The sequence below is a fragment of the Danio rerio genome, chromosome 5 (assembly GCF_052040795.2).
Source record: "Danio rerio strain M-AB ecotype USA chromosome 5, GRCz13ab, whole genome shotgun sequence".
Classification (NCBI taxonomy): Eukaryota; Metazoa; Chordata; class Actinopteri; order Cypriniformes; family Danionidae; genus Danio; species Danio rerio.
The window spans coordinates 3,564,209-3,587,703 of record NC_141025.1 but is presented as its reverse complement, the minus strand read 5'-3'; the positions used below and the strand labels follow the sequence as shown (position 1 = coordinate 3,587,703).

General features: G+C 34.4%; 1 protein-coding gene and 1 long non-coding RNA gene across 3 annotated transcripts in view; one reads left to right on the top strand and one right to left on the bottom strand.

Moving 5' to 3' along the window:
- LOC147843792 (uncharacterized) overlaps positions 1–23,495 on the bottom strand; it is a 1,319,745-nt gene that overhangs the window by 1,177,688 nt on the left and 118,562 nt on the right. The window lies entirely within an intron of this gene.
- rnf43 (ring finger protein 43) overlaps positions 2,710–23,495 on the top strand; it is a 257,307-nt gene continuing 236,521 nt past the window's right edge. For both annotated transcript variants that reach the window (XM_087253165.1, XM_087253164.1), the window contains exon 1: positions 2,710–3,820. In XM_087253165.1, the coding sequence (XP_087109291.1) occupies positions 3,581–3,820 (240 nt within the window). In that variant the 5' untranslated portion in view covers positions 2,710–3,580. The remainder of the gene's footprint in view (positions 3,821–23,495) is intronic.

The window sequence follows — 23,495 nt, the reverse complement described above, 5'->3', positions numbered from 1 at the left end:
GGCTGTCGCTTTGATGTAACAGTTTTGGCCAATGCAAACAAATGTTTTTATTTCACAATCTGCCATAAGAGAAGTCATCTCTCACTACTGCACTGTTTTTAAACAGAGAAAACATTTAACTTAACATAAAACATGTAACTTAATCTTGAACCTTATTCTTGAAACACAAAATAAGCAATAAAAAGGTGTGAAACACCGAAAGCAGACCGTATTAAAATTGATTTGAATACTAATTTGGCTGTTGTTATTACTTTTTTTACAAGAGAGGCTTGAAAAATTGTGGTTAAACACTATTATTATTATTATTATTAATATTATTCATTCATTCATTTTTTTCGGCTTAGTCCCTTAATTAATCAGGGGTCGCCACAGCGGAATGAACCGCCAATTTATCCAGATTATGTTTCACGCAGTGGACCCCTTTCAGCTGCAATTTAACACTGGGTGACATCCATACACACTCTTTCACAGACATACACTACGGACAATTTAGCTTACCTAATTTCCCTATAGCGCATGTGTTTGGACTGGGGTAAACTGGAGCACCCGGAGGACACCCAAGCAAACAAGGGGGAGAACATGCAAACCCCGAACAGAAACAGCAAATGACCCAGCCGGGACTAAAACCAGCGACCTACTTAATGTAAGGCGATTGTGCTACCCACTGCGCCACTGTGCTGCCCTTATTATTCATTCATTCATTCATTTTCTTGTCAGTTTAGTCCCTTTATTAATCCGGGGTCGCCACAGCGGAATGAACCGCCAACTTATCCAGCGTGTTTTTACGCAGCGGATGCCTTTCCAGCCGCAACCCATCTCTGGGAAACATCCACACACACATTCACACACACACATACAACTACGGACAATTAGCCTACCCAATTCACCTGCACCTGCACTTTGGACTGTGGGGGAAACCGGAGCACCTGGAGGAAACCCACACGAAGGCAGGGAGAACATGCAAACTCCACACAGATACGCTAACTGAGCCGAGGCTCGAACCAGCGGCCTTCTTGTTGTGAGGCGACAGCACTACCTACTGCGCCACTGCCTCGCCCGCCCTTATTATTATTATTATTATTTATTTTTTTTTTTTATTTTTTTATTATTATTATGTTTTAATTTTTTTTATTCCAATAGCCAGATTTGATTGGGGAAATTTGAAGAATTAATTATTTCAAGTATTATTTAAAATGTCTCCATTATAAATCTTTAGAAAATATTTTTGGCATTAAAAAGTGTGGTTATGATGAGCATCCGGTAAGCTAATTCAGCTAATAATGCTTAAAAAGTCACTAAAATGCAGTTTCATTCATTCATTCATTTTCTTTTTGGCTTAGTCCCTTTATTAATCAGGGGTCGCCACAGTGGAATGACCCGCCAACTTATCCAGCAAATGTATTACGCTGCTGATGCTCTTCCAGCTGCAACCCATCACTGGGAAACACTCATACACTCTCATTCACACACACACACACACACACACACACACACACACACACACACACACACACACACACACACTACGGACAGTTTTAGCTTAGCTTACCCAATTCCCCAATAGCACATGTGTTTGGACTGTGGGGGAAACCGGAGCACCCGGAGGAAACCTACTCTAACATTGGGGAGAACATGGTAACTCCACATAGAAACGCCAACTGACCCAGCCGAGGCTCGAATCAGTGACCTTCTTGCTGTTAGGCGAAAGCACTACCTACTGTGTCGCCTAAAATGCAATTTTTAATCTTATAATTAAATAGAAAATGTGTTGTATAACTGCAAAACTGTCCACCTTTTGAGAAAAAAATCCCACCTTTTACCAGGCTGGCTACGGCCCTGCATTTTAAGCTGGCTTAAGTCTTGATAAAGTAAATTTAATTTAAAATCAGGCGACATTGTGGCAAGAAGGTCACTGGTTCAAGCCCCGGCTGAGTCCGTTGGCATTTCTGTGTGGAGTTTGCATGTTCTCCCCGTGTTGGTGTGGGTTTCCTCCGGGTGCTCTGGTTTCCCTCACAGTCTAAACACATGCGCTATAGGTGAATTGAGTTGGCTGAGTTGTCCGTAGTGTGTGTGTGAGTGGGAGTGTATGGGTGTTTCCCAGTAATGAGTTGCAGCTGGAAGGACATCGCTGAGTAAAACATTCTGGATAAGTTGGCGGTTCATTCCGCTGTGTTAACCACTGATTAATAAAGGGACTAAGCCGAAAAGAAAATGAATGAATGAATAATTTTAAAATCACGTTTACATTAAGGAAGATGCATTTTCTTACATCAACAAATTTATTCACTTTGTTTTATTGCAAATCCTCGCTAAATATTAATACATTTTCCATTTATTTATTTCTGCTTGCATCCAGACAAAGCACATATTAGTTTTCAACATTTGATTTCTATTTTAACATGCCTGTAATATGTATTATATATTGTACAGGGAGGTTGTTATGCAGTCACAAGTCTGTCACAGTTTACAAGGTTGTTGGGAAGCTTACTATTGTAATGGTGATGATTATATTCACGCATTTTGAGTTTGGAATGTAGCATGAGACTGTATGCATGTCAGTAGATGGCGCAGTGACCGTGTGTGTGTGTGCGCGCGCGTGTGTCTGAGTTTAATGGGGCGGATCAGTTCTGCTCCACCCTCGCTGACAGTCAGCAGGTACACACACACACACATACACGCACACACACACTCTCTCTCTCTCTCAACTTCAAACTTTGCCAGTGTTCCTGCTGTTCGGATCAGCAACACTGAGACTGTACTTCTGGCCAGCGCGTGCGGATTCTACACATGAAGCGACTGGATTTCTCGCCAAAAGGATCTGTGGAGATTTAATTCGACTCGAGTTGAACAGGTTTGTGAAGTACGAGAAGATTGAGCTCAATTCATTTAGAAACATGGAAACGAGTGTTCAGAAACAGCTCGATGTTTTCGATCGCTCCTCCAAAACGCGTGTTTTATCTGGATAATTTTTCCCCGTCGCATTTTTTGTTTCTTTACGTTGGCCCTCATGGGAAAGATTTCACAGTGGGATTATGAACTCTTCTGAACGTGTCTCTCCTCAGCGTGGAATAACCGATACAATGTGGCATTGATGGATACGGCGATTCTGCTACAACCTGTTACATTCTGGAATGTTTGGAATCCTTTGAAGTGGACGCGGCGCACCGCACAATAATGGAGTCATTATGACGTCACGTTATCAATCACGACGCGCGGGAAACAACAAGGGGAATCTATAATAATATCGAATAATATTGACCTCCTATTCAAACTCTCTCTTTTTGCTCACCTAAATCAATGCTCCCGCGAGGAGTTTGTCCGCTGTCAATCACTGGCTATCTGTCATATTCCATCACCTGTCAATCATGCGCTGTCAGTGATACAGGCCAATCAACAGCCAGCGTTCAAAAGTAAAGTTCCATTTGGAGTTCATTCGAATTGCTTAAACGGATCATCAGCGCTCTGACTGATTTAGTTTGGACGGTTTCCGTCAGTGAGCACCGGGAGTTTTGGGAGTGTTTGGGTTGTTTTGTGAACTGTGCATAATGTATGGCCGGAGCCCGCAGCCGCTGCCGGGACAATGAGGGTTCCTGTGCGGCGTTTGGCCGGGCTCTGGCCGTGGCTGCTCATGGCTGCCTTGCAGGTGGCGCTGGGCCACACGGGCCTGGAACTGGCCGCTGCCGTGGAGTCCGAACGGTCCGCTCCCCGAGCCACTATCACGGTGAAGCTGCTGAAGCAGGAGTCCACCGGCAGGCCCATCACTCTCGAAGGGCTGTTCGTCCGCGGCAGCGAGGGTAAAGCTCAGGGAAAACTCATGCAGGTAAGAGCTGGATGGTGTTTTTCATTGCTGAGGTTTATTATTGTTGGTGTTATTGGTTTTATATTCGCACATTTTTGTACATTCTCCTTAATAATATAATTCCTGAAAAGTATTCTTTAGTGAAATCACGTTAGCAGTCAATGACTTATTAAAGTAACTTTGTTTACAGTCAATAAAATAGTGCTAATGTTGTTTTGAAGTCGAACTTAAGACCCAATATTCAAAGAAGCATGGTAAATAATATAGGAAGCGTGTCAATTTTCAATGAATGTGTGAATATAAAACCAACTTTATTTCATTTTTCTAAGTACACACTGGGACAGATGTGGTTTGCCTGATATTGTATATCATGAATATTCTGTGTGTTTTAACAAATTTGGCTTTTGTTCTGGATGAATAAGGAAAACGGCATCAGATGTGTGAGGGAATACTGATTTGTGGCATAGAGGTAAAGTTGGTTTTATACTCCGATATTCAGACACTTTACTTAATAATATAATTCCTGAAAAGTATTCTTTGCAAATTCTTAATAGTGAAATCATATTAGCAGTCAATGACTATTAAAGTAACTTTGTTTACAGTCAATAAAATAATGCGAATGTTGTTTTGAAGTCATACTTAAGACCCAATATTCAAAGTAACTTGGTAAATAATATAGGAAGCGTGTCACTTTTCAATTTTGAATGAATGTGTGAATATAAAACCAACTTTACTTCATTTTTCTAAGTACACACTGGGACAGATGTGGTATGCCTGATATTGTATATCATGAATATTCTGTGTGTTTTAACAAATTTGGCTTTTGTTCTGGATGAATAAGGAAAACGGCATCAGATGTGTGAGGGAATACTGATTTGTGGCATAGAGGTAAAGTTGGTTTTATATTCGGATATTCAAACACTTTCCTTAATAATATAATTTCAGAAAAGTATTCTTTGAAAATTCTTAATAGTGAAATCATATTAGCAGCAAATGACTATCAAAGTACAACATTGTTTACAGTGAATTAGATAGTGTTGATGTTGTTTAGAAGTCATACTGGCATGCTAATTCCGATCGTATATTCAAAGTAACATGGTAAACAATATAGGGACTTTTAAATGAACGAATGTGCGAATATAAAACCAACTTTACCTCTATATTTGTGTTTCATGGATCATTTATTGAAGGCTTTAACTGGCCTAAAAAGATCATTCACAATTCTAAAAAAACAATAAAAAAGGCTTCACCCAAAAACTGAAAATTCTGTCATCATTTACTCTCCCTTCTCTTGTTCCAGGCTTGTTAATAACACAAAATATATTTTGATGAATGATGAAACCCATTTAATTCTATGAAGGTCAATGGTTACTCAGCATTCTCCAAATTTTTTCCTTTGTGTTCAATAGAATAAAGAAACCGATAAAAGCTTTGGAAGCACTTGAGAGAGAGTAAATACTGTTGTACTTTTGTTTTTGGATGAACTACTTTTTTTAAACATTACTGTATTCTTAGAGCTGGTGTTTTTAGCTTGTCAAATAAATACTGGTCGTGAATTGCTTTGATTCTCTTTAGGTTAACAGTATTTTCTATTTGCATGAAAGCGAAAAGACATTTGGGAGATGTATTCCGGTGTGTATCTTATGCATTTTTAGTGTTTGGAGGATTTATCTGGTAGATGGAGGCCCTGAAAGGTGTTCAGGCACTTACAGTTAGTGTTACCAGGTTTCTAAGTGGTTATCAATTACTGGTTTGCGCAACATTTTGGCTAAATAATGCGTTAGCTTTTTGCTTATTTTGTTATTCTTATTTATTTATTTTTTTCTGCCATTGTGCTTTTGGCTTTGTATGTTATACATATTGCTGTTGGTCATCTTCTAGATTGAGGTAAAGTTGGTTTTATATTCGTACTTTCAAACTTTTACCCTTTTAATGTGATTTCAGAAAAGTATTTTTCACAAATTTTAAATGATATTAGTAGTCAATGACCATCAAACTACAACATTGTTCAGCGAGAGTTGCATTCGTATTAAACCCTGTATTTACCTAATAATCCTGGCATCACATTGTTTTTGTTCAGTCCGTTAAATAGTGCAAATGTTGTATCGAAGTCACTCTTGCATGCAGTTTCAGAAGGAAAACTCATGGTAAAGATTATATGAACCGTGATGTTGTGTTGTGCTCATATCAGTAGCTGATTTCATTATTATTAATCAGTTTTAGCCTTTTTAAATGCTGCTTTGCTTTTTTACTAAATGCAAAAGTCAGAATGTGCGAATATAAAACCAACTTTACGTCACTATCCTTCAGATTGAAGCATCTGCTAAATGTGTATATGTCAATGCGGTATCTATAATGGAATACTATACTCTATATCTCATGCATTTTCAGATTTGGAGGATTTTGCTGGCAGATAGCAGTCCTGAGTAGCATTTAGACACTTATTTAAAACTAAATTATTTGTAGTGCTTTTATCTGTCCAACTAACTTAAAATATGTGTTTGTATATGTCCATCTTTGTTTATTTTTTGTAAGTTGCATTCGGATAAAACCCTATAGTCACCCAATAATCCTGGCATCACATTGTTTTCATTCAGTCCGTTAAATAGTGCAAATGTTGTATTGAAGTCACGCTTGCATGCAGTTTCAGAAGGAAAACTCATGGTAAAGATTATATGGAGCGTGATGTCGTGTTGTGCTCATATCAGTTGCTGATTTCATTATTATTAATCAGTTTTAGTCTTTTTAAATGCTGCTTTGCTTATTACTAAATGCAAAAGTCAGAATGTGCGAATATAAAACCAACTTTACGTCACTATCCTTCAGATTGAAGCATCTGCTGAATGTGTCTGTCAATGCGGTATCTATAATGGAATACTATACTCTATATCTCATGCATTTTCAGATTTGGAGGCAGATAGCAGTCCTGAGTAGCATTTAGACACTTATTTAAAACTCAAATATTTGTAGTGCTTTTATCTGTCCAATTAACTTAAAATATGTGTTTGTATCTTTCCCTTTTTATCTATTTTTTGTAAGTTGCATTCGGATTAAACCCTGTATTTACCTAATAATCTTGGCATCACATTGTTTTCGTTCAGTCCGTTAAAGTGCTAGTGTTGTATTGAAGTCACTCTTGCATGCAGTTTCAGAAGGAAAACTCATGGTAAAGATTATATGGAGAGTGATGTCGTGTTGTGCTCATATCAGTAGCTGATTTCATTATTATTAATCAGTTTTAGCCTTTTTAAATGCTGCTTTGCTTATTACTAAATGCAAAAGTCAGAATGTGCGAATATAAAACCAACTTTACGTCACTATCCTTCAGATTGAAGCATCTGCTTAATGTGTCTATGTCAATGCGGTATCTATAATGGAATACTATACTCTACATCTCATGCATTTTCAGATTTGGTGGCAGATAGCAGTCCTGAGTAGCATTTAGACACTTATTTAAAACTGAAATATTTGTAGTGCATTTATCTGTCCAATTAACTTAAAATATGTGTTTGTATGTCCATCTTTGTTTATTTTTTTGTAAGTTGCATTCGGATAAAACCCTATAGTCACCCAATAATCCTGGCATCACATTGTTTTCATTCAGTCCGTTAAATAGTGCTAATGTTGTATTTAAGTCACTCTTGCATGCAGTTTCAGAAGGAAAACTCATGGTAAAGATTATATGAACCGTGATGTTGTGTTGTGCTCATATCAGTAGCCGATTTCATTATTATTAATCAGTTTTAGTCTTTTTAAATGCTGCTTTGCTTTTTTACTAAATGCAAAAGTCAGAATGTGCGAATATAAAACCAACTTTACGTCACTATCCTTCAGATTGAAGCATCTGCTGAATGTGTATATGTCAATGCGGTATCTATAATGGAATACTATACTCTACATCTCATGCATTTTCAGATTTGGTGGCAGATAGCAGTCCTGAGTAGCATTTAGACACTTATTTAAAACTGAAATATTTGTAGTGCATTTATCTGTCCAATTAACTTAAAATATGTGTTTGTATGTCCATTTTTGTTTATTTTTTTGTAAGTTGCATTCGGATAAAACCCTATAGTCACCCAATAATCCTGGCATCACATTGTTGTCATTCAGTCCGTTAAATAGTGCTAATGTTGTATTTAAGTCACTCTTGCATGCAGTTTCAGAAGGAAAACTCATGGTAAAGATTATATGAACCGTGATGTCGTGTTGTGCTCATATCAGTAGCTGATTTCATTATTATTAATCAGTTTTAGTCTTTTTAAATGCTGCTTTGCTTATAACTAAATGCAAAAGTCAGAATGTGCGAATATAAAACCAACTTTACGTCACTATCCTTCAGATTGAAGCATCTGCTTAATGTGTCTATGTCAATGCGGTATCTATAATGGAATACTATACTCTACATCTCATGCATTTTCAGATTTGGTGGCAGATAGCAGTCCTGAGTAGCATTTAGACACTTATTTAAAACTCAAATATTTGTAGTGCATTTATCTGTCCAACTAACTTAAAATATGTGTTTGTATATTTCCCTTTTTATCTATTTTTTGTAAGTTGCATTCGGATAAAACCCTGTATTTACCTAATATTCTTGGCATCACATTGTTTTCATTCAGTCCGTTAAATAGTGCTAGTGTTGTATTGAAGTCACGCTTGCATGCAGTTTCAGAAGGAAAACTCATGGTAAAGATTATATGAACCGTGATGTCGTGTTGTGCTCATATCAGTAGCTGATTTCATTATTATTAATCAGTTTTAGCCTTTTTAAATGCTGCTTTGCTTATTACTAAATGCAAAAGTCAGAATGTGCGAATATAAAACCAACTTTACGTCACTATCCTTCAGATTGAAGCATCTGCTTAATGTGTCTATGTCAATGCGGTATCTATAATGGAATACTATACTCTATATCTCATGCATTTTCAGATTTGGTGGCAGATAGCAGTCCTGAGCAGCATTTAGACACTTATTTAAAACTGAATTATTTGTAGTGCATTTATCTGTCCAATTAACTTTAATTAAATGTTTGCATATGTCCACCTTTGTTTCTTTTTTGTAAGTCACATTCGGATAAAACCGTATAATCCTGGCATCACGTTGCTTTTGTCGCATTGTTGCTTTTGTCCCTCTTTTGTAAAAACGTCTGCTAAAGGCATACATGCAACCAATACAATACTTGGTCTGTATTGCAGACTCTGAATTGTATTCTGTTTAATAATTTCACTGAGGAAATGGAACTTCTCTAACTTTTAACTTAAGTCAAGACTCATTATAAAAGAATTTTGTTTTATTCATGCAGATGATTATTTCATGAGCCTAAAAAGTATGTGGGGACTTTAAGCAACATCTTAAACTGTCTTTAAGTCATTGAGAGTCATCAAGAAATATGTCATTTGTTGTAAAGAACAACATAGGTGCAGTTTTCTAGCAAAGCATCTGGCAAAAAGGATAAAAGTATTCAGTATAAAAGTTGAAACTTTCAATGCAACAGTAAAAAAAGTACGTTCTTTGAAGTATTATTATGAGTAGGATGATTAAAAATGAAAAATGAAAACAAAAGTGATTTTGTTGACTTAAAGTGAGTAATTCTGTTGCTTTAAAAATATTAACTTAAAATTTTATAATTATTTACTTACTGTAAAGTCAGCATTAACCTGTACTGTTTGTATATTGATGCAATTTTTAAACAAATGGAATATTTATAGGGACTGGACTTTCTGATTAGCTCATGCCTAATCAGGAAAATATTAAATATTTGCACATTTACTTTAAATATTAATTTTTATTTACTTGTAATATTTAAGTATTTTCTAATCATTGCAAACCTAGTTGTAATATTAAGGTAATTTTAATAGATGGATATGTCACAATGGATGTGTAGTTCCCAGCATGCTGTGCAAGAGATTGAATTAAGAGGGGAATATTTCGAAAATTAAAAAGCAATCTTGGGTGTTTAAATTTGAGAGAAAGAGTTGTTAGAGTTTAATCTTCCTTAGTTAGAGACTAAAAAGAATTTTTAGAGTGTTGTTTTGGTTTTATGGTTACCACCTTGCAATGGAGTAGACCTCATGCTAACACAAGCTCTGAGATCAGGAAGCATGTTTAAAGTAAATTTGCTCTTGGTTGTGATATAACACATTTCAAGTGGAAATTTGTGTCTTAATTAAACCAAGATGCACCAAATGTACTAACTTGTAACTAATACGATTTATTTAAATTCTAAAATCTCAACAAGAACGTGACATTACTTGGTTCATTTAAATAAATATATAGACTCAACAATAATCAATTCACTTTACCTAAATAATTTAGGAGTGTTAGGTTTAAACATTAAGTACATTTTACATGATATTTGGCAAGTTAATTGTACCTGATATAAGATAGTAAAATTTATTTAAAATTTGTTTGTGCAAATTGTTATGACGATTTTTTGTTGTTATTTTTTTCAGAGTGTGGAAACCCTTAGGTTGATATCAAAAGTAGGACCGCCACTCTTAACGCAGAAGCTCAGACTTTGATTGAAGATTATTTGAATTGGATTAATTTGTTTGAATTAATTATTCACCTTAACAACAATGTTAGATGGTAAAATAAACGTTGTAAATTTTGATTTCAAGCCAACTTTAAGTCTGCTTAACAGTTCCATGTTACAACACGTTTACACATTTTTTTTAATTAAAGTAACTAATTGTTTTTTTTACAATGTGCTACGGTCTCACCTTATGGGTAGGGCCAGACGGAATCTGCGGACGTTTTTTGCTTTTTCTGCTGAGAATTTTGGTAAAAGTCTGCGGATTTCTACAGAAATTTTTTGGGAGTATCATAACTAAAACCTTAATATATGAAATAAATATATATATATTTTAAACTTTTATTTAATGTTTAAAATGCAAATCCAATTGGATCCACCTTATTTGGTAAACAAAGCAAGTTTGTCATATAATATATCTAGTAAAAGACAGAAAATATTACTGTACAAACTGCACATAAATCATATGAACATTTTCACATTAGTCAATAATATTACTGTAATTAATAAAAAAAACTGAATAAATATAGATTTACATACATTTACTCAAGTAAATAAACAGAATTAGTGATGGGCTAAAAATCTGTGGAAAATCTGCGGAATTTTGCTCGCACAGATTTCGGATGGGCCTACTAATGGGATATTAAAAGCATGCATTGAATGCATTCTCCAGAATTTTGTGGAATAAAAGTCATCCTGGTGTCATTGATAACACATTTTACGAATAGTCGAACATACTACTCAGACTTGTACTACTACTCTTGATGCACTTTTTCTTAGAGTTTTTGTCTTGTTTCAAGGCCAAACTTCTAAAACAGAAAAATATTGCCTTATTTTAAGAAATAAGGTAAGGTTTTTTTTTTTTTTTTTGTAAAACAAGCAAAATAATCTGCCAGTTTGGAGAATTTATAAAATTATTTATTAAATTATAAATTTATAAAAAAGGAGAAAAAAGATTATATTGTTTACCCCTTTGGCAGATTATTTAGCTTGTTTAGGTAAAAACACACTTGATTTTGACTCATTATTTGTCATAATAGGACAATATTTTTGATTTGTCTAGAAAATGTTTCTTTATTTGAAAGTTTTTAGATATTTAGACTAGAAACAAGACAGAAAATATAAGCAAGAAAAGCATTTTTTTTTTTTGCAGTTTGTACTACAATTGAACTTAGAATTATGAGCCCCCCTGTTTATTTTTTTTTCCAATTTCTGTTTAACGGAGAACAGATTTTTTTCAACCCATTTCTAAACATAATAGTTTTATTAACTCATCTCTAATAACGGATTTATTTTATCTTTGCCATTATGACAGTAAATAATATTTGACTAGATATTCTTCAAGACACTATATATACAGCTTAAAGTGGCATTTAAAGGCTTCACTAGGTTAATTAGGTTAACTAGGCAGGTTAGGATAATTAGGCAAGTCATTGTATAATGATGGTTTGTTATGTAGACAATCAGAAAACAATTTGCTTAAAGGGGCTAATAACTTTGTCCTTAAAATGGTGTTTTAAAAAATTAATAACTGCTTTTATTCTAGCCGAAATAAAACAAATAAGACTTTCTCCAGAAGAAAAAATATTATCAGACATACTGTGAAAATGTCCTTGCCCTGTTAAACATCATTTGGGAAATATAAAACAATATAAACAAATTTAAAGGGGGCTAATAATTCTGCCTTCAACTGTATATTGTTATTGCTGTACATTACACTTTGATAGACTCATGTCTGGCTCATCATCTTTGGGCATTCAAACAAGCGTTTTTCTGTGAAGCTGCTTTGAAACCGTGTGCATGGGGAATTGAATTAATGAAATGTAAATGACCCAAGATCAAAGTCTGGCCTGATGTGAGGGAATACTGATGTGTATCTCATGCATCTTCAGTCTCGGAGGATTTCACTGGCAGACAGCGGCCCTAAGAAGTATTTAGACACTTAAGCAACTGTCTGAAAGTTATTGCTTTAGATGTCAGATCAAAGCAACTGTAATCTATTGGTTTGCACAACATTTGGCCAAATAAATGCAATTGCGCTCCACTTACTTTGAACTTGTTTTTGTTTTTATGAAATATTCTGTCTTGTATTCTAGGGCTGCGCGATTATGGGGGAAATCATAATCATGATTATTTATTTCAGTTAAAATTGTAATTATGGCTATTTAAAAGGATTACCAGTGGGCCGTACGACCAAAAATAGATATAGAATCATAATACAATACAATACACTAGAAAATACAGTTAAATTCAAAGGAGTTATTGCAAAAAAAACAATGAAATATGACATGAAATATGAGTTTATACATTTTTTATATAAAATTTTCCCCAACATTTTCATTTGGCTGTACTATTTTTTGGACTGTCTTATGTTTTTTTTTTGTCCCAATTTTGGCTTTGTTTCTGACTAATGTAATATATATGCATATATCATATATTATTGTAAAGCGTGCTATAAAAATATTAATTTTAAAAGAGAGATCTGTGAGAGTGTCATTTATAATTTTTTTCTGTAAATAAGGTTGCCATTACAACTGCTTTACATTATAAAGGTCATGGAATCTCAAAATTGTTAATAACAAAGCAGAATGGAACAAGGGAAAAAAAAACAGCCAACAAAAGTCCTCAAAATTATGTTAAAATGTTTAATTAAAATGACAATAAAATAAAAAATATAAATGAAACAAACTGTGCTTTAAGCATAATCCCCACTGTAAGAATTAAATTTGATTTGTTTCATATTAAAACTACTAAAATTATTCAATCAAGAGCAGTGAGTGATTTTTGTCTTTTGCTATTTGATTATTAATTATACTTAATTTAATTTAATTTTAATTTAATTTAATTTATTAACATTTTTGGACTTAAGGACTGTTGATGTACCTGATAGAACCACATATTTTAGTTATTTTTTCCCTTTTTGCTCCAATTGCATACTTTTATTGTTGTAGAATTTGTTCCCCATGGTATTGAAAATGATATCAAATATTGACATTTTTCAGCGTATCGAAGTCCGAAATTTCATTATCGTGACAACTCTAATAATCTTAATATTGTGTAATTTAATTCTGTTGTTATCGAAAGTGGCGAGGCAGTGGAGCAGGAGGTAGTGCTGTCGCCTCACAGCAAGTATGTCGCTGGTTCGAACCTGTGCCTCAGTTGGCGTTTCTGTGTGGAGTTTGCATGTTCTCCCTGCCTTCAAGTGGGTTTCCTCCGGCTGCTCCGGTTTCCCCCACAGTCCAAAGACATGTGGTTCAGATGAATTGGGTAAGCTAAATTGTTGGTAGTGTATGAGTGTATGTGTGAATGTTTCCCAGAGATGGGTTGCGGCTGGAAGGGCATCCGCTTCGTAAAAAAAAAACTTGTTGAATAAGTTGGCGGTTCATTCTGCTGTGGCGACCCCAGATTAATAAAGGGACTAAACCGACAAGATGAATGAATGAATGGTATCGAAAGTGTTATCAAATATCGATATTTTTCAAGGTAATATATTGAAATTGGAAGTTCCAGTATCGTGATAACACTTTTTGCTTTGTTTGCATACTTTTGAGGAATTTTGTTCAAATATCTATCATTTTTAAGATACTAATAGTCTTAATGTTGTGCAATTTATTCCTTGTGGTATTAGAAATGGTATCGAATATCAATATTTTTCAAGGTATTGTGTCGAAATTGGAAATTCCAGTTTCGTGACAACATTTTTTACTTCATTTGCATACTTTTGTGAAATTTGTTCCCTATGATATTGAAAATGATATCAAAAATTTATATTTTTCAAGGTATTGAAGTTGGAAATTCCAGTATTTTAAAAACACTTAATCTTAATGCTTTGAAATGGATTTCTTTGTTGTATCGAAAACCGTATTGGATATCGATATTTTTCAAGGTATCGTATCGTTGTTGGAAATTCAAGTATTTTGACAACACTAATACTCTTATTGTTGTGGAATTAATTTTTTGTGATATCGTAAACAGTATTGAATATTGATATATTTTAAGGTATTGTATAAAATTGGAAATTCCAGTATTGTGACAACACTAATACTCTTAATGTTGTGTCATTTATTTATTGTGGTTACGAGAAGAGTATCGAACATTGATATTTTTCAAGGTATTGGGTCGAAGTTGGAATTTTCAGAATCGTGACACCCTATTTACTTCATTTGCATACTTTTGTGGAATTTCTTCTACATGATATTGAAAATGTTATTAAAAAAATGTGTATTTTTGAAGGTATCGAAGTTGGAAATTCCAGTATTCTAAGAACACTTAATCTTAATGTTATGAAATTTATTTCTTTGTGGTATCAAAAACGGTATTTAATATCGATATTTGTCAAGGTATCACATCGTTGTTGGAAATTCAAGTATTGTGACAACACTAATACTCTTATTGTTGTGGAATTTATTTCTTGTGGTATCAAAAACGTCTTCGAATATCGATATTTTTTAAGGTATTGTATCAAAGTTGAAAATTCAAGTATTGTGACAACACTAATACTCTTAGTGTTGTGGAATTTATTTCTTGTGATATTGAAAACGGTATCGAATATTGATATTTTTTCAAGGTGTCGTATAAAAGTTGGAAATTCCATTATTGTGACAACACTAATACTCTTAACGCTATGCAATGTATTCCTTGCTGTATCGGAAACGATATCGAATATTAATATTTTTCAAGGCATGATATCGAAGTTGGAAATTCCAGTATCATGACAACCCTAGTATATAGTGTGCCATTTAGGACACAGTGCTAGTCTTTTTGATGGCAGTGTATCTCCTCCAGGATCTGTTGTTATAATGCACAATTTCTCACCTGGGAAGTCATCGAATGCGTCTGTGTGGGAGCCAAGAACCGCCCGGGTCTTATTGGAGGTGATAGATTTGTGGTCTTGTAAACCGTTAGGTCTGTTCTCTGAGGCCATACTGCCAGATGTTCGGTCTTTTGAAAGCTGTGTGAATCTCCAGATCCAGCCAGAGGGGACGCACTGACTGTAAACGAATCTTGAAAGTCTTTTCTCCTTGTAGAAAAGAGTTATTGCATCATAAAAATAGACTATGAACCATTTTCCTGTTAGTGGAATGCGAGTGTTTGTTTTGCGAGAGGAGTCTGACATTGTGTTTTGAGTTTTTCTGTAATTTGCTGGGAATCATTATGCTCATTATGATCATGAATGGAGAAAAGTGTTTCTGTGGTTTGATGGCAAACTACTCCGATGGCAGCGAGTAAACTTAGCAAGTTGTGACTAGATTTGAACATTTTCTCAAAAAAAGAAAAAAAGCTGAGCCGTGCTTGCCTGTGCAAAACGTGTGCTGTGTTGTGGGTGGTTGCTAAGGAGTTTTGAGTGGTTGCTAGGTGGTTTCAAGTCCTCCCTCAAGCCTGCGTTATATTCTGATCTCAAGTCTGCAGTCTGCATTAGGTAAAAATCACAAGCTTTGTTGAAAATTAATATTTATATCAATTTCTCAGTGAATATAGGCAATAATGTTTGTTGCAGTTTTTAAATATCTATTAAAATAAGAGTTTGGTCACAGAACATCTTCAAGAATACAAACTAAACTATTTTTAACTAAGTTTTATATTTTGTATGTTTCTCTTGTTATTGTATTTTTTTCAGGTTTACTACAGTTTTATTTAATATTTTTCCTCTAACATTAATTTTTGCATTTAAACAATACAGTTTTATGTAACCGTTATATTCATTACAATAAGCATCCGCTCACCAAGCATCTTAACACTTTAAAAACCCCTGGTTGCCTTAAATGTTTAAGTTGAATCAAATTAACCCTATGAGTCCATTGAGCTCAAATTATGTTAAACTGACTTAAAACAGCTTGCGTAACGTATAAAATTAAGTTAGAACATGATTAGCTTGGTTTAATAAGTTAGAATGAACTACAAACGAATTGTGTCATGAATAATTGATCATATACAGTTGAAGTCAGAATTATTAGCCCACCGGTTTATTTTTTTCCCCAATTTCTGTTTAACGGAGAGCAGATTTTTTCAACACATTTCTAATCATAATAGTTTTAATAACTCATCTCTAATAACTGATTCATTTTATCTTTGTCATGATGACAGTAAATAATATTAGACTAGATATTCTTCAAGACACTTCTATACAGCTTAAAGTGACATTTAAAGGCTTCACTAGGTTAATTAGGTTAACTAGGCAGGTTAGGGTAATTAGGCAAGTTATTGTATAACGATGGTTTGTTCTGTAGACTATTGAAAACAAATTAGCCTAAAGGGGCTAATAATTTTATCCTTAAAATAGTTTGTAAAAAATTAAAAACTGCTTTTATTCTAGCTGAAATAAATCAAATAAGACTTTCTCCTGAAGAAAAAATATTATCTGAAATGTTTGCAGTAAAAACTCAAAATATAAATTCACATAGAAAGTATACGTTAACATGATAGTGAAGCAATCGCTTATATTTTGCAAAACAACTACCCACAGAGTTATAGGATCAGAAAAAAAAGTCTGTGAGTGTACAGTCTACAACATATTTTGTGTAAATTCTGTGAATTAAACTGCACAACCCAAAAGAAATAAAAGCTAATCAAAAGGATAAGAGTTGGCTCACTGTAGAACAAACATCGTTGATTTTATTTTCTTTGACATTTTTGCATTCATGAGGAAAAGCTTTGTTATGGATGTGACTGATGTGAAATTGACACTTGTGTGACTTTTGGTAAATCAAATATAATAGTTTGAAAACACTGACAAATACATTTTTGAGTATTTTTAAAGTACTGTAAAATACTTCCTTACACAAAAAAGTGTTGAAACGGTTTCGCTATTTTGGTGACTTTTTTTCATAGCAAGGTTGACATCTGTAAGGAATTGCTCCTATATGTATGTATGTATGTATGTATGTATGTATGTATGTATGTATGTATGTATGTATGTATGTATGTATGTATGTATGTATGTATGTATGTATATGTATGTGTGTGTGTATGTATATATATATACGTGTGTGTGTGTGTGTGTGTGTGTATGTATGTATGTATGTATGCATGCATATGTATATGTATATGTATGTGTATGTATATGTATGTGTATGTGTGTATGTATCTATCAATATTAGGGTTGGGCGATGTCGACCAGTTTAGCATCGTACAATGTCTAATATGAAACATTGCGATAGACGATGGCATCGTTGTCATAGGCGGCGGTGAATTAATTCTGAATAATTATTTAATTCATAACGAATTAATTATTTGTAGCCTACAGTTTTAACTACCTGACCCGCTTTGTTTTACCCATAACTAAATCATACAGTAAATGAAGAAAGATAAGTTACACACATAATTACCACCTGTCAATCACTTTTTCCGCGGGACTTGTGAATAGGCGTGAATAGAATGATCAGAGTCGTTATAATGGCGTCGACAATCTTGGTTGGTAAAAAAGGTGCACAACCAACAGGAACCAACCAACAGTTGCTGAGGTGTTCGCTAAATTACTAAGTACAAGCATGAAAGTGAAAGATTGAAGCAGTCTACTAACCCGCTGACCCCCTAGACCCGCTGTCTCGAGCGCATGACAGTGTGTGTGCCTGTGTGTGTGTGGTCACGTGATGTGCGTTTTCAGCAGTAGTGTGGAGAAATGCTAAACGCCAGAGTGGATGTGGATCGTTTTCATTCTAAAATGCCATTTAAAATCTAAGACCTCTTAGTGTAAACAGGGCCTGAGTGTGTATTTTTCACAAGCAGATTAGCAACGGGGGCGGGGCGGAGGATCGCGATGCTGGCTGAGCATCATGGTGTCTGTCGGCCATCGGTGATGTCAGCACATAACACCGCATCTCTTAGAAATATGCATAATTTAGCCATTTGATAAACATGTAAATAACTGTTTACAACAAATTCTTCTGCTGTAAGAGCAAAAACATGAATCAAAAAGAAAAATCTGAAAAGGTATATTTATCACTATCTATATATATATATATATATATATATATATATATATATATATATATATATATATATATATTTTAGAGGTGTAACGATTTATCGTTGTACGATTTATGGCGATGCAAAAATGTCTCAATATGCATCATGGCGTGATGACGATTTGATTACGATATGACGTCCGTTTTCTCTTATTAGTTGAGCTGTTTGCACGTGAGCTACGTTCCACCTGCTGTCGCACGTGAGTTCAGATTGCAGCAGCAGTAATGTTAGCAGACCAAGATGAGTGGAGCTGAAATAGAGGATGGCCCATCCTCTCAAAATCAGACGTCTGGCAACATTTCGGTTGAACAGTCATTGCTTTAGACTCGTCTGCTTTTTGACACGCATACTGGGTCAAACATCCTAAGTTTTAAAGTCTTCACAGTGATTTACATACTTTGCACAGCGACATGGAGACCTCCTAATGGTGTTGAAAGAGTCACATACTGTATTTATAAGGTACAATTCACCCTAAAATATCATTCTGTCTTCATATAATGATGTATTGGCGGCCGCAAAGTCACACATGACGTGAACTGACCGTGAGCTGTTACTACAGAGGGCGCCCGCGCGTCTGCTTCAGTGAACAGAACCTGCAGGTTGTGACTAACATTCAACATTCAGTTTGTGGAACAGAGTGATCGTTCAGGAGCCGCGTGGGAAGTATGAACAGCACTTAGCCGTGGAAAAACGAAAACGTGCACATTATTTAAATAATCATATCGCATTTTAGAGTTATGATTACGACGAGCATTAACCCTTTTGAGTACAGAGGTACACAAAAATGCACGTCAACATGATACACTTGATAGCGCCGACATCAGCGACGCCGAAGAAATAGTAAACCTGCCTAAACTGCTGAAAAGAGCCACGACTGTCCTGTGTAATGAAAAGACGGCCACCCTGTCACTCATCATGCCCAACATGAAGACAGCCATCCATAAAAACCTCTCAGACAGACACACATCAGTTCAGGATTATCTTATAGAACTGCTGATTACCTGGAAATGTGGATTTTTTATTTTATTTTATTTTTTGCACACACAAAAAACGCAAGTGACCAAGCAAAGCCTTAAGCTCCTACTGTTAAATTCAATTGAATAGAAAGCTATTTTTTGCACCTTTACTTAAATTGTTCCTTAATTCTGTCTCTGTCATTTCAATAATATTTTATAAGAAGTTTTTAAATTGTTTAATTTATTTTCTTAAAAAAGGTTCAGTTTAACAAGTTGAAACAAAAGAAATATATAAAAAATAGTTTACTTGGTAATTAAATGTTTAAAAAATAAAATTTGCATTTCAGTTTCATTTAAAATTTTTATTCCAAATAACGTGATACATATCGAATCGTGAACATTATATTGTGATACACATTGTATCGTGAGCTGAGTGTATTGTTACACCCCTAATATATATATGTATAAACAAGTAGCAGTGCGATATGGCTGTATATCGGCACTGGTGGGAAGCGTGAGCTATAGCTTTATACAGCCTTATGGCACTGCTACGAGTGTGATATTGCTTTTATACAACAGTTTGACGGCATAATTGTGTATATAAAAACCAAATCGAACATGGAGAGTCTCAAAAACCCTTTTGTATGAGGAACTACTTTCTACCGCGTTGGAATAAAAATCATAAGCTGACAGTTAAACAGCTGAGCAAGCATCTTTTAAACTTTAGATCTGTAGTGTCTGCTTTTTGCTGGCTGTATGTGGGCGGAGTAATACACAAAGGGTAAAGAGGCTGTACGGGTGCTGATATTACTTAATTATATAACGGCTATCAGCCAATCAGATATATATATGGAAAGTTTACACACATATATACACACAAGTATATACAAATATATTAAATATAGATTTATATTGAGCTGTAAAACATCCTGTATAGAAAATATTCATGTAATCGAGAGAACTGCACTTATTTATGCTCCGTACTGTATACACATTAATTACAGATGTGTAAATATAAGAGTAATAAAGTAATCACAACAAATGTTTTACATGTTATTTTAACTTATTTGAGTAATCGAGTAATCGAAAAATTTTTAAATTTTACAAAATTTCACTTAATATTTTAGTCAGTTTGATTGAGATTGAGTTGAAATTACTGAAAAGTTGCTTTGATTCAATTAAAAAAGCAGATACTCAATTTGATGTAATAATTAATTATGTATTATATTCAACTGCAATGTGCAGTCTGCACTGTAAAAAATATAGCCTTTTTTGTTGAATCAAACAAACTTTTCTAGTCATTTCAACTTGCAACACTCACATTTTACTGTAATATAATGTGCATTTACATATCGCATTTATTGTGCATGCACCCAAATCGCTTTGCAATCATGTAAGTGGCTCTTTCCTCTGCACATTACATTGTAGAAACATCCAATAATGTTTGGTTTGCGGCAGGCTATCGTTCTTGCTCACAGAGAGCGTGTCGCACACAGACAGATGCTTTTTTTGTTGCAGCGCCAACCTGTTGCAACAGGCCTGGGTTGCTCTGGCGCTTTGTCCTCCTGCATAATGTTCCCTTCCTCTAGGGGACAAAGTGATAGAAGCTGGTGGGGGTAGGGGGAAGTTTCTATCTTTTCTTCCCTCACTTTTTACCCTCTTTTCCTTTGGCCAGACCACATGAATCCAACATTATGGCTTTTATCTGCTGCTGGGAAGAATGATATCGAATTATCTGCACTGTATAGTGTGTTTTTATCCCGAGCTGGATGAAGACGCTTCAATTAGTTCTCTGTTTTTGACTGTGTTTGGCATACAGTATATCTGGATATTTTTGGGATTGCTTGTTTTTGTTTGTAGTTGCTAGAGTACAGTAAATATTTAGCTCAAGTGTTTTTCTGCAATGTTTGTCACTGAATGAATGCACGGACTAATATCTTTTTCTCATTTTAGTCAAGACTTTTATTCTTGGATCTAGTTCTTTCTTAAATGATACACTTTCCCTTGTGTTTTATGAAACAATGCATGCAAGAAAAGATTCAAATGGGCATTTAAATTTGAGTTTGAATTGAACTATTTATCTAATATTCGCCTCAAAGAGTTTGGGAATTGAGGTTTGAATCAATTTTAATTTTGAAGTGATTCATGGGAATGAATCAAACTAAAATTCTCCTTGTAGTGGTGCAAGAAGTTGAGAGTTGAATCCATTTGAGTTTGAACTGATTCATTGGAATGAATCAAACTATTATTCTCCTTGTAGTGGCACAAAAAGTTAAAAGTTGAATCCATTTGAGCTTGAACTGATTCATTGGAATGAATCAAACTATTATTCTCCTTGTAGTGGCACAAAAAGTTAAAGAGTTGAATCCATTTGAGCTTGAACTGATTCATTGGAATGAATCAAACTATTATTATCCTTGTAGTGGTGCAAAATCTTGACATTTGAATCCATTTGAGTTTGGAGTGATTCATAGAATTGAATCAAACTATTATTCTCCTTGTAGTGGCACAACATGTTTAGATTTGAATCCGTTTGAGTTTGATCTGATTCATGGGAATGAATCAAACAAAAATTATTCTTGTAGTGGCAAGGAAACTTGAGATTTGAATCTATTTGAGTTTAAAAGGATTCATAGGAACGAATCAGGCGAAAATTCTCCATGTAGTAGTGCAAAATGTTGAGAGTTGAATCCATTTGAGTGTGAGGTGATTAATGGGAATGAATCAAACTAATATTCTCCTTGTAGTAGCATAAAAAGTTTAAATTTGATTTCTTTTGAGTTTGAACTGATTCATAGAAATGAATCAAATTATTATTTTCTTTGTAGTGGCTTCAAAAAGTGTGATTTGAATCCATTGGAGTTTGAACTGTTTCATGGGAATGAATCAAACTATTGTCCTTGTAGTGGTGCAAGACGTTGAAATTTGAATCCATTGAGTTTGAACTAATTGATATAAATGAATCAAACTATAATTCTCCTTGTAGTTTCACAAAAACTTGAAATTTGAATCCATTTGAGTTTGAAATGATTCATAGAAATTAATCAAAAATTATTTGTCTTGTAGTGGTGTAAAGAAGTTGAGAGTTGACTCCATTTGAGTTAGAAGTGATTCATAGAATTGAATCAAACAATTATTCTCCTTGTAGTGGCACAAAATGTTGAGATTTGAATCCGTTTGAATTTGATCTGATTCATGGGAATGAATCAAACAAAAATTTTTCTTGTAGTGGTGTGGAAACCTTAGATTTGAATCCATTTGAGTTTAAAAGGATTCATAGGAATGAATCAGGCAAAAGTTCTCCATTTAGTGGTGCAAAATGTTGAGAGTTGAATCCATTTGAGTGCGAGGAGATTCATGGGAATGAATCAAACTAAAATTCTCCTTGTAGTGGCACAAAAAGTTGAGTTTGAACTGATTCGAAGAAATGAATCAAACTATTATTCTCTTTGTAGTGGTGCAAGAAGTTGAGAGTCGAATCCATTTAAGTTTGAACCGAGTCATAGAAATGAATCAAACCATAATTCTCCTTGCAGTGGCTTGAAAACTTGGGATTTGAATCCATTGGATTGATTCATGGGAATGAATCAAACTATTGTCCATGCAGTGGTGCACGAAGTTGAGATTTGAATCCTTTTGAGTTTCAACTAATTGATAGAAATGAATCAAACTATTCTTTTTCTTGTAGTGATGCAAGAAGTTGAGAGTTGAATCCATTTGAGTTTGAACTGAGTCATGGGAATGAATCCAACTAAAACTCTCCTTGTAGTGGTGCCAGAAGTTGAGAGATGAATCCAGTTGAGCTTGAACTAATTCACGAGAATGAATCAGACTAAAATCTCCTTGTAGTGGCACAAAAACTTGAAATTTTAATCCATTTGAGTTTGAAATGTTTCATGGAAGTGAATTAAACTTATTCTCCTTTTAGTGGTGAATCCATTTGAGTTTGAGCTGATTCACAGAAATGAATCAAACTATAATTATCTTTGTAGTGGCACAAAAAGTTGAGTTTTAAATCCAAATTTTAGCTGCTGCTTCTAAATATTTGTTGTTCAGACATTTAGTAAAATAGCTTAATTCTTCAACTAGAGAATGTTTTATTTGTCTGACGATTGCACATGCTTAAGAAACAATGAAATGCTTATGGCATGTATAAATATAGTGGCATATATTTAACACATTTTGTGTTTTGATGCATATGTTAAGTAATTGTTATTTTTTTTAACAAGACTGAAAAGTACTGTTT